We start from the raw sequence: 12,639 nt of genomic DNA, 5'->3' as shown, positions 1-12,639 counted from the left end.
TGTATACACACACACAGTGGCTAATAGCCACTGATGGATCTCTGCTCCATATTTTTATCCAATCCCCTCTTGAAGCTGGCTATGCTTGCAGCCACCACCACCTCCTGTGGCACTGAATTCCACATGTTAATCACCCTTTGGATGAAGAAGTACTACCTTTTATCCGTTCTAACTTGACTGTTCAGGAATTTAATTGAATGCCCACGAGTTCTTGTATTGTGAGAAAGGGAGAAAAGGACTTATTTCTCTACTTTCTCCATCCCATGCATAATCTTGTAAACCTCTATCATGTCACCCGACAGTCGACATTTCTCCAAGCTAAAGAGCCCCAAGCGTTTTAACCTTTCTTCATAGGGAAAGTGTTCCAAACCTTTAATCATTCTAGTTGCCCTTTTCTGCACTTTTTCCAATGCTATAATATCCTTTTTGAGGTGTGGTGACCAGAATTGCACACAGTACTCCAAATGAGACCACACCATTGATTTATACAGGGGCATTATGATACTGGCTGATTTGTTTTCAGTTCCCTTCCTAATAAATCCCAGCATGGCGTTGGCCTTTTTTATTGCAATCGCACTGTCTTGACATTTTCAGTGAGTTATCTACCATGACCTTTTGCTTTACTGTTCTTTTGCTTTACTGTTAAACTGTCATTTCAAAAGGGAAATAAAAAAGGGCTCCAGTTTTCCCACAAGTTTCTGGGGCTGGACTAAAAGCTAAGTGATATTCTGTGGGGCAGAGTGGGACAGAAATTATCTCTACAATATCTATTATTTACATTCTATGAAGGACTGCTCAGTCACAGCAGGAAATCAAAGAATTTTAGTGGGAAATTTCACTTCAGTGTGGGGAAAGAGATAGAGGTCAATCATAGCTTCCAAGATCTCATGATATGGGCTAGCTGGATCCGCCAGGTCAGGATGCTGTAATGTAGTGGTCCCCAACCTTTTTGGCACCAGGGACCAGTTTTGTGGAAGACGATGGTTTCTAGATGAAACAATTGTTCACTTTATTTCTATTAATTTGGTGTGGTGGTTAAGTGTGCAGACTCTTATCTGGGAGAACCCGGTTTGATTCCACCCTCCTCCACTTGCAGCTGCTGGAATGGCCTTGGGTCAGCCATAGCTCTTGCCGAGCTGTCTTTGAAAGGGCAGCTTCTGGGAGTGCTTTCTCAGCTTCACCCACCTCACAAGATGTCTGTTGTGGGGGTGGGGGGGGGGGAGGTAAAGGAGATTGTGAGCTGCTCTGAGATTCTGAGATTCGGCGTGGAGGGCAGGATATAAATCCAATTTATTATTACTTCCATTACTACTACTACATTGTAACATGTAATGAAATAATTATACAACTCATGGTCCGGTTGCTAACAGGCCACGAAACAGTACCGGGGGTTGGGGACCCCTGCTGTAATGCATGCCATTTGGCAAATGTACACACACACAAAGTGAGTTCTTTTATTACTTGTAAGATTAATCCTTCTGCTGTCTTAAAGATGGCCTGGACTTCTAACAGGATCTACCTAATTTGAACACATACTACCTCTTCTGAAACACTTTCATTAGCTCCCACTGTACTTCTAAGTTCATTTTTAAGGTGCTGGTGCTTACCTTTACAACCTTTCCTGGCTTGAGGGCCACATTCTTGAAGGAACTCTTTCCATTTATTAGTCTGAATGGCAACTAGACTTTGCCCCAACAGTTTTTGCCAAATATATTTTCATGTCAGCCTCAGCATGGTCACAGAAGTATTGTCTATCTTCCCATTTGTGTCTTTCTCACTTAATCCTCCTCATGCCCTCTCTTCTATCATAAAACACTATGGAATCTTCCTTGAGAAGACAGCTCACGGCCCCTGGCAGACCTCAGTGTGGAGAAAGGACACTGAAAAATGTTGTAAATAAATTAGAAGAGTACAATATCACAGTGTGCCGGTAGGTCTTACAGTCCCATCCAGAGTGATGAAATGACAAAGAAATAAAATGCCCTTGGCTTACTGTACCTTGATATGGCTGAAAATTTTCGATGAGCAAATTGGTATCTAGCAGCTGACACCAAAAATGACCGCACATTTTCTAGCAACATGGAGGTAAACTTTGCTGCCTCAGTGAAGCAGTGGTCCAGGAGTCCTAGCAGCTCCTCAGCTAACGCTCAACACTTAGTTTCCTGTTCATTATATTGCATAGGCAGAGGTGGCCAACGGTAGCTCTCCAGATGTTTTTTGCCTACAACTCCCATCAGCCCCAGCCAGCATGGCTAATGGCTGGGGCTGATGAACGTTGTAGGCAAAAAACATCTGGTGAGCTACCGTTGGCCACCCCTGGATAGGGGAAGAGGCCTTTCCATAAGGGGATTAGGCTGGGAGGAGCTTTGGAAGCAGCCAGTTTCAGGGATGGAAAAGTGGGAAAGGAGGTTTCTGCTGCTGGTGAGAAAGTGGCCACCGAATCATTCCCCAAAGGCTTTGGTAAGAAGGTGAGGAATTGGAAGGTGGAAATATTTGCTCCGTTCAAACCAACTGCAATTAAAAGGGGGGAGGAAAGCAAACACACTTGCTGAGTAGAACACTGTTGCATTCCATTTATTTAGATGTCATTTATATAGCAACTTTCTCCCAGCAACTCAAGATGATATACATAGCATACAGGACACGATACATGAAGTACAGCTAGCAATGTCATACGCCTATGTTCTTATAAAGCCATATGGGAGTTCTGTAGGCCAGTCCTAAGAAGTGCTACCTGAAAGACCCTTACACCTAAGATCATAAAAATCTCACTATAATGAACAATCCTGTGTATGTGTGAAGTGCTGTCAATTTGCAGCCAACTTATGGCAACCCCGCAGGTTTTTCAAAGCAAGAGTCATTCACTTGTGGGATTCCATTGCCAGTATCTCCATAGTAATCCTGGATGTGCTTTGAGGTCTCCCACACAAGTGTTAACAAGGGTTGACACCACTTAGTTACAAAGACTGGATGAGACTGGACTAACCTGGACCTTCTAGTAGTCCTTTGGAGTTCTGCATTCAGGTCTCACTTGGGTTCAGGAGAAAGGAGAAGCTATACGTAGAAACTCTTACAAAATAAGAACCCATACACCAAGTAATCAGCAACTCTGGTTCATATCAGTTGTTCATGGCATGCCCGATTCAAGGACAATGAACCGTCATTAGATGCCAAATGAACTGGTCAGATTGTGAGGTTTCTGGTGCATTAGAATGGATCCCTGATGTGCAAGAGTAACCAAACTAGCAGGACATCTCCATCTGACTCTCTTCTACCAGCCTTCCAACTTTGGGGAAGATTGGATCTACAGGGTTCTAGTTACATTCCCCCCCCCCCCAAAGAAGGTGCCCCCAGAATTCTCCTTCAGCATCACACAGTACAAGGAACCTGCCTAGGGCTCCAGGAGAACACCTTCTAGTTTTTGCTTGGACTATAGAAATCTTTTAAGTTTTGTTTCAAGTGACAGAGAGGGTGATGGTACTCCTGGAGGAACATAGAAAACTCTGCGGGGTCTTGGATGAAGGATACTTGGGATCTGTGGCACTCACCTGCCTTCAGACACACACTGGGCAAGGAGGTGGCAGTAAATGTAGACAGGGTACCCAGGAGGGTAAAGTCCTGCCACTGGGCTACAAAGTGGTTCTGCTCCATGGATTCAGATGCTCGGAATGCTTTCCTGTTCAGCCCCTAAGTCAGAAGTTTGCCCTTGATGGCTATGCCAAATCTTTCAGTCAGAATGTGTGCCTGCACCCCAAAAGGCAAGGAGGTGAGAATGTCTCCCAGGTGGGAGAACACCTAGTCACTCTAGACACTGATGGGGTGTGGGCAGGAGAGGAGACTGCATACCATATTACCATAGGCTATGCTTGTGGGTACCAAACACATCTGCCAGCCCAAAGAAGCCTGGCCGTAGCAGGGAATCACCAAGGGTCTCAGAGACTCCTTCCCCATATCTGTTCCTGGGCTCTCCAAAGAGGCAAAATCATTATTAGCATAGCCCAGACACCAGAGGCTCCATTTCTAGCCCATTATTTGGAAAAATTTCTCCACTTTCCCCAGTGACTCCCTGTGTGGCAGATTGTCAGGTGTGCTACACCCATGTCCAGTGTGGCACATAGTCCAACACTCATCCTCCTCCATCTTCCACAGGTACATGCACAGGGTTCACCCAACTATGTTGCCGCTGGAGGAAAAAGGGGAAGCCAGTGGGAGGAAGAAGAGGCCCACTCCCTCTCAGCAGGGAGAAGTGGAGAGGAAGCAGCGGCCCCTCCAAGAAAGGCCCCTTGAACTTGGGATGCTATGGGTGGGGCATCAAGTCAGGCCACCATCCAAGAGGTCATTCCCCCAGGGACACCAACAGAAAGGGCTATGGGGAAGGCCTAGGAAGGCCTAGGAAGCAGTCACTCACCTCATTAGCCAAACTCTCTTCCCCATGGAGGATGCCAGCTGCTTGCAACACCTGGCTCCCTGGTACACTCTCCCCTTGTGGTGGACCATTGGGCCAATAAGTCTTGCCCACCATGCACTACTTCACAGTGCTAATGGTCAAGGCTTGGCTCTCCAAAGCAGAAGGCAGAACCATGCACTTCACAGCAGACCTCTAGAGCACCCAGCACCATGGCTACCTCTCACTCGCCACCCACTGGTGGCAACCAGAGGTCCTCTTTCTGCAGGTCGGACATGACCCAGGCCCCAGTAGGGTGCAGTCCTGCCACCGGACTACAAAGTGGTTCTACTCCATGGATTCGGACCACAAGGCACAAAACATTGCTTCCATGATACTGAGTAGGCTGAGAGAGTGGGTGGATGGTGGTAAGATCGTCCAAGGCTACGTGGTCACAGACACCAGAGTCAACACATTGGCAGTGATGAGGGCTGTGCTCCTCCAGGAAATTGTCTGCCTGGTACACATGCTTTACCTGGTGATTAAGAATGCTTTAGGGTTGCGGAGCACTCTCAAGGCCACTAGACCTTGCTCAAGTCCTGTTGGTTCCTGGCACCCACTTCTTGTGCAGCATCAAATCTTCCCATCTGCTGTATGAGATGCAAGGGGAGGGAGATGAGACAGAACACCAGCACGTCCAGACTTACCCACCTACTTGAACACCATGATTGCATATTTGGTGGAGCAGAACAGCATCATATAGGATGTCATTTCCTCCACCATGATCCTGTCTGAGAATGCGGAGCTCAACATAAGATCCAGTGATTGACCCTCTCCCAAACTGTGCGTGTCCTGAAGCCCTACCAGGACACCACCAACATGCTCTGCACCTATATGGCCAACTTGGAGCTGTGCTAGGCTTTTGAGAAGTTCCCTGCCTCTCTGTCTAACTGCCGGCACCCAACAAAGGAAAGGGTGTGGAGCTGAGCTGTGGATATATATATAGCATTCTGATCCCATAGAGTAGAATAGAAACTCTATTATTGGAAGTCAGCAGTGCCTACTAAACTTTGGAAAACCCTTATTGGTGATTTCAAGGCTGGAGAATTCTGCACCCCCTCTTGCTTGGAAATTTGGTTTTAAACTGTTTTAAATTGTTTAATCGGTGATGATTGCTAATTTTAATTGTTTGCTTACTGTTTTATTGGTTTGGGTTTGATTGTTGTTAGCCGCCCTGAGCCTGCTTCGGCGGGGAGGGCAGGATATAAATGCGAGAAAAAAAACACCAGGTGTTTTTTTTAAAGAAAAAGCCCAGCAGGGACTCATTTGCATATTAGCCCCCGCCCCCCGCCCGATGCAGTCCTGTGTGTTCCTGCTAAAAAAAAAAGCCCTGGTAAACACTTTGCTTGAGCAGATACAGTCTGTCTGGAAAATTAGCCATTCATGAACCACTACAAACTCCCCACGAACATCTTTTAAGCTCATGGAAAATTCATGACTGTAGATCTGCCATGAACTTCAGTTCATGAACAACAAACTAGACAAAATTTGTCACAAACTTTACTTCATGAGCTGATTCATGCCCATCCCTGATCACTACATTCTGTGTTACTGCAAGAATATCTACATTATTTTTTGTATACTTATTAAATTAATTTAATTTTGACCACCCTTACTGACAGCTGGGCTCAGCGTGGTTCACATATATAGATGAACAACTTAAGAGTATAAGAAGAGGCCTGCTGGATCAAACCTGGGATACATACAGTCAACCACTGTATAATTCACTATCAACCATTCATCCTGAAGGGACAACAGAATGAAACAGAGGCCTAGACCTCCACTGATGTTACTTTCTAGCACTGGTTTTAAGAGGCTGATTGATTCTGTATGTGGAGGTTAGTAGCCTCCCCTTTTAAAGCCATCTAAACTCATGGCCACCACAATTCTATTGTCAGCTTGCTCTAGAGGTATACAGGTCATTCTAGAAAAGAACTGAACTGGGAAGGTAGCAGGAAGAAGAAGAAGAAGACATTGGATTTACACCCCACCATCCACTCTGAATCTCAGAGTATCAGAGCAACTTACAATCTCCTTTGCCTTCCTCCCCCACAACAGACACCCTATAAGGTAGGAAGGACTGAGAGCTCTTATAAAAGCTACCCTTTCAAGGACAGATCAATGAAAGCTATGGCTGACCCAAGGCCAGCAGCTGCAAGTGGAGGAGTGGGGAATCTCCCAAATAAGAGTCCACACACTTAACCACTATACCAAACTAGGTCTCATAAAATTGTTGGAGCCCTCACTCCCAACTTCCCCCAAAGCACACAAATTGCCATCTATACACAATGCAATGTCTGGTGAACTAGGAGTGGGTTTAGGTAGTCAACCTGTACATGAGCTTTTCTGCTGGAGGGTCATATTCTGCAAAGGGGAATATCCATGCCCAGAAAGAGTGTATTAGTCTAGAAGTCTTCTCCTTTACATCTGGATTTTCGTTTGCAGAGAATTACATGGAAAAGCTGTCAGCTCTGTGACATCCTACCTGTAGTCTGAAGTGGTACAAGCCAGACAGATGGAGAATCACTAACACAGTGAGAAGTCTCTATGGCTATTTCTTCTCCATAGAAGCTGATTTGATAGGGATGTTGGAGTGTATGCTTTGCAAGATTTAGCCTCTGGCTTCTCCAGCTCAAGGAATTCAGAAAACAGATGTTAGGAGACACCTTTCTCTGCCACTGCAGGGCAAGCAATACTAAATTAGAGGAACCAAAGATGTGAACATGCTTCTATTCCAACATAGACGATCATGGACTAGAACCTACTTTATCAAATGCAAGGTACTAACTCCTTACCAGGCAAAATTTTGATAAAGCAAGCATGACTAAATAAATAAAAGCTTGACAATAGGGTCATGAAAAGCAGTAAATAGAGGGTGAAATTTAATTATGTAAAGCTGAAATCCAAACCATACACATCTAGATCCCACGCAGAAGGACAATAATGGACCATTTTGCTGGTTTTGCTGAACTAGTTAACATGATAATTGATACAGTCTCCTGCTTTTCTGAGTGAATGTTGGTCCTGTGACCTCCCACAGGAAAGAATATTGCTCCATTGATTAAAGTGGATGAAGGTTCTTGAGTTATACAATTAGAAGATTCAGCAGCAATGATGTTGCTTTGGGCAAAACTTTGAGTGAAACCATTGTCAACTGCTCAGCAGAACACTACAAAGAGTACTAGAAAGAAGGAAAACAGATCTGGCCATAGCTCTGTCAGAAACCACGATCACTTGTAGATTCTACAAAACATTCTTCTCTGCTCAAATGCATCTTTCAAGGCTTCCTTGACTTGCTTGTTCCTCAGGCTATAGATGAATGGGTTCAGCAAAGGAGACACAACATTATTGAGAACACCCACCATCTTGCTGAGGTCCAAACTCCCATTCTTTGCTGGCTTGACATACATGAAAATGCAGCTCCCGTAGGTGATGAAGACTACAGTGATGTGGGAAGCACAAGTGGAGAAGGCTTTTTGCTTTCCTGCTGAGGATGGGATGTGCATGATGCTTGAAATAATTTTAACATAGGAAATGATGGTAACAGTTAAGGTTCCCAAGACACTAAATGTGGCCAAGAAAAAATCCAGCATTTCTAGGGACTGGGTGTTTGTGCAAGCCAGTTTAATTAGTGGTAAGAAGTCACAGAAAAAGTGATTGATGACATTCGGACCACAGAAGGGCAAATGAAACCACAACACAAGAGGGACTATGAGGTACAAAAAACTGAAGATCCAAGAACCCAGCACCAACTGAGTGCAGAATCGACTGTTCATGATCATCGTGTAGCGAAGGGGGTTACAGATGGCAACGTACCGGTCATAGGACATTGTAGCCAAGAGGAAGAATTCGGTGGTGCCCACAATGAAATAGAAAAAGGATTGTGCAAAGCAGCCAGCCACAGAAATTGTGTTGGTGCCAGAAGCCAGGTTGAACAAAACTTTTGGGATAGATGAAGAGGTGAAAGCAATTTCCACAAGGGAGAAGTTTCTGAGGAAAAAATACATGGGCGTCTGGAGGCGATGGTCAAGCAAGGTTATGGAGATTATGACGATGTTCCCCACCAAGGTCAAGAGGTATGTGATAAAAAATAGCGGGAAAAGGAGGATCTGCAGCCATCGGATGTTGGTGAAGCCCACAAGGATAAACTCAGATACAAATGCGGTCTCGTTCTCCATACTGGCTGTTCACCTTTGAGACAACTGCTGGGAAATATCTCTTTAAGCGCTATTCCTTCTGAGTTCAACATTCCAGAATTTCATCCAGCTGTTATAATGTAAAATTGTAGGGTATTCAGTGAGGTTCTATGCAAAACACTGAGATGAAAGCCACCATGAAGTAAACCATTTGAAAATGGTTCAGAGGACCATTACAGCTAAATAACTGTATTGGGTTCCATACAGGTTTAAACGAAAGAAGGAAGAAACAGAAGAGGGAAAGGGAATTCAAAGATAAGGGGGAGGGGGGAATGTTCAGGCTGTTCATTAGACATGATATACTGTATGTCTTCACTCTCTTTTTTTTTTTTCAAGGGACTGCTGTAATATTTAGTGTATTCCCATTTTGACTCATGAGGAAATTCCCAGTGAAATTAATTGTTCAAAAAATACCACAAATTCAGTAGAGAGATGTGTGTGCATGGCCGGGGTGGGGGGGAGGCTGGCAGTATCAGTTGTTCAACAAGTTGACAAACTTTAATAAATGATTACATACCGTTTTCGCAAACAGCTTACCTCACAGTCACAATCCTGTTCACTCCGCAGCATCCGGTGGATTTCCCACCATCTGCACCGGAGTTACAGGAAGTGCCGCAGCTTCCGCGTAGCAAACGTAAACTGGGTTTTAGCGGTTTATGTTTGCTACGCAAAAGCCACGGCACTTCCTGTAACTCCGGCGCAGATGCTGGGAAATCCGACCGGATGCTGCTGAGGGAACAGGATTGTGACTGTGAGGTAAGCTGTGTGAGAAAATGGTAACAGTTTCCTCCTGTACACCCATCGTCTCAAAGAGGTGTGTTTATTTTTTTTCTTAGTTATTCATTTTTTTAAAAAAATTCTAAGGCGAATAAAGTCCCCAAGGTGGTGAACATCAAAACATTCAACAGTTCAACATTACGATAGATAAAATATGAAAATTGCATTGAAATAAAGAAGGGTTGCGAATCCCCAGTTGGGCAACCAACAGAGTCAAATGGTAAGTGAAGTAAGGAGAAAAAGCACAAGGCTCTGCGTGTAAGTGGCCTAAAAAAAATGCTATTTCAAAAATATTTATGTTTCCTCAATAAAGACAAGTTGAACATGAATATGAAATTACTCCAATTTATTATTTAAGGCAACAAGCCTTGGAAAAGTGTGGACTCCGAGATAAACACATGCCGTTCATCCACTGAAATTGATCATCCTCCTTAGCGGCGTATATAATTTCTTGGCAGCAAATTAATTGCTTCACTCTCAAACTTCATTACAAATGACACAAGGGTGAAGTGATGTAAATCTGATGAGTGGATTTCTGAATGAAGCAAGCTGTTGCTGGGATAAAGCACTGGAGTGAAACAGGAAGTTAAAACGGTTAATCCTGTTGTGCTATTAATTAATTTGCTGCCAAGAAATTGTATACGCAGCTAAGGAGGAGGATCAGTTTCAGTGAATGAACTGTGTGTGCTTTGTCTCTCCTTAATCCCCAATTGGGGGCAGGGTATCCCCAGATTCAGAGACCCTTCCCCCATTTCAGGATCATCAGAAAGTGAGAGGATAGGGATGGAAATGTCTGCTGGGCACTCCATTATTCCCTATGGAGACCAATTCCCATAGGGTATAATGGAGAATTTATCTGTGTGTATCTGGAGCTCTTGGGGGGGGGAGCTGTTTTGAGATAGAGGCACCAGATTTTCAGCATAGCATCCAGTACCTCCCTTCAAAGCACCTTTCAAGTTTCAAAAAGATTGGACCAGGGGGTCCGGTTCTATGAGCCCCCAGAGAAGGTGCCCCTATCCTTCATTATTTCCAGTGGATGGAAGGCATTTAAAAGGTGTGCAGTCCTTTTCAATGTGATGGCCAGAACTCCCTTTGGAGTTCAATTATGCTAGTCACAACTTTGCTCATGGCTCCACCCCCAATGTCTCCTGGCTCCATCCCCAAAGTCTCCAAATATTTCTTGAATTGGACTTGGCAACTCTAGTGCCGCATTGTGCTCATCCTGAACTCAGATGAACAAGGAATACTTCTGCGATTTATGTCGGAGGAGGATCGATCATAAGTAGTTTGTCCCAGATTTAATTTGCAATCCATCTTTCCCCTAATATCAGGGTGCCTTAAAAACACTGCAGAAACCCAAACCATGTCGTTTATATTACCACAGATAACGATTTCTGTGTTATGTTGTATTGATGTGCCCAGGGGCAACAATGCATCGGTAAAACACCACTCACGCAGAATTGTGTCATAATTTTATTACTAGTATTTAATACATTTTATCTCCCCCCCCCCCGCCTTTAGGTAGCTCAGGACAGGACATTCTACCCCTCATCCTCATAAAAACTATTTGAGACAATTTAGGAAGAGAAAGGTCCAACATTACCCAACAAGTTTGATGGTGGAATGGGGGAAGTGAAGCAAGGTCTCCCAGCTCTTAAGCCGATACTTTACTCTCTGCAGAATTCTGGCTGCAGAAGTTCATACAGGACATTAAATCACATCAAGATTGCTTGCTGGCAATTTTGTATAAAAGGAAATGTGCAAACCAAGATCACAGAAGGGGAAGCAAGATGAAAGTACAGAACCTGCGCGGAGTAAGTTGGTAGAGTTTTAAACGATAATCCGGAAGATCCAGTTAAGTCCCCCTTATATAATGAAGTTTCCTGGAAAGCTTGCCAGTTTGCTAGAAAGTTTGCCAGAACATTGGTGGGGGGCGGGGGAGGTGGAAACTGAGGAAACCACTGCTGGGAGATGATGGTCAGGAGGAAGGAAGCTTCTCTAAGAATAGCAGTACAAGGACAAAGGAACAGCAGTAGAGTTGATCAAAGTAAAAAGGGGTAGCAAGTCCTGACTTGTCTGTCACTTTGTCTCTGTTTCCCCCTCTGATGTTTGAGCATGCTTAAGAACATAAGAGAAGCCATGTTAGATCAGGCCAATGGCCCATCCAGTCCAACACTCTGTGTCACACAGTGGCAAAAATGTATATATATATACACACACACACACACTGTGGCTAATAGCCACTGATGGACCTCTGCTCCATATTTTTATCTAAACCCCTCTTGAAGGTGGCTATGCTTGTGGCCGCCACCACCTCCTGTGGCAGTGAATTCCACATGTTAATCACCCTTTGGGTGAAGAAGTACTTCCTTTTTTCCGTTTCAACCTGTCTGCTCAGCAATTTCATCAAATGCCCACGAGTTCTCGTATTGTGAGAAAGGGAGAAAAGGACTTCTTTCTCTACTTTCTCCATCCCATGCATTATCTTGTAAACCTCTATCATGTCACCCCGCAGTCGACGTTTCTCCAAGCTAAAGAGTCTCAAGCGTTTCAACCTTTCTTCATAGGGAAAGTGTTCCAGCCCTTTAATCATTCTAGTTGCCCTTTTCTGGACTTTCTCCAATGCTATAATATCCTTTTTGTGGTGCGGCGACCAGAACTGCACACAGTACTCCAGATGAGACCGCACCATCGATTTATACAGGGGCATTATGATAAACGCTTGTCCTAAGAGGTGAAGCGCCTATCCTTTCTTCCAACGATGACAACAACAATTTACAAAATCATGTTAATGCTGTTGAACTGAAAGAACTGCCAACAGTAGGCACTGAGTGGACCAGAACGGACAGAGATGGTGGCTGCTGCCAGACCTGGCTGGCCAGCCATTCCCGGATTGGTCAGCATTCTCACACTGAATCTGAATAGGTTCTCCCCGCCCTTGTCATTTCATCCAAGGGAGTGGGAGGCGGGCAATTGCTGGCAGTTGTGCAATAGCCTGCTCTGGTTATGGCTCCACTTGTAGTGTGAAAAGCACACTACATGTTTCAGAATATTATACATGGACAAGCTTAAAAACTGCAGAAGGTTGACAGGAGCTCTTCCCTTCTTGTCACATGCAGGATGTATCTTTTTTCTTAACTGAACGTGGTTTTTTTTTTAAAAAAAAAAATACACCACGATGTGAGAACATAGCCCCTTGTTTTAATAAAAGTATACACATTT

At 44.4% G+C, this 12,639-nt stretch overlaps 1 protein-coding gene across 1 annotated transcript; it reads right to left on the bottom strand.

The window, feature by feature from the left end:
- Window positions 1–7,674: 7,674 nt before the first annotated feature.
- On the bottom strand, window positions 7,675–8,622 carry LOC132583029 (olfactory receptor 6E1-like). The gene has a single exon (XM_060254695.1). It carries the CDS (start codon window positions 8,620–8,622, stop codon window positions 7,675–7,677), a length of 948 nt encoding a protein of 315 aa, XP_060110678.1.
- Between the last annotated feature and the right edge of the window lie 4,017 nt (window positions 8,623–12,639).

Source organism: Heteronotia binoei, chromosome 15 (assembly GCF_032191835.1).
Source record: "Heteronotia binoei isolate CCM8104 ecotype False Entrance Well chromosome 15, APGP_CSIRO_Hbin_v1, whole genome shotgun sequence".
Classification (NCBI taxonomy): domain Eukaryota; kingdom Metazoa; phylum Chordata; class Lepidosauria; order Squamata; family Gekkonidae; genus Heteronotia; species Heteronotia binoei.
This window is presented reverse-complemented; position numbering and strand designations above follow the sequence as displayed.

Excerpts from the sequence above, each read along its gene's own strand:
- LOC132583029 (XM_060254695.1), bottom strand. The coding sequence starts at position 8,622 with ATGGAGAACGAGACCGCATTTGTATCTGAGTTTATCCTTGTGGGCTTC.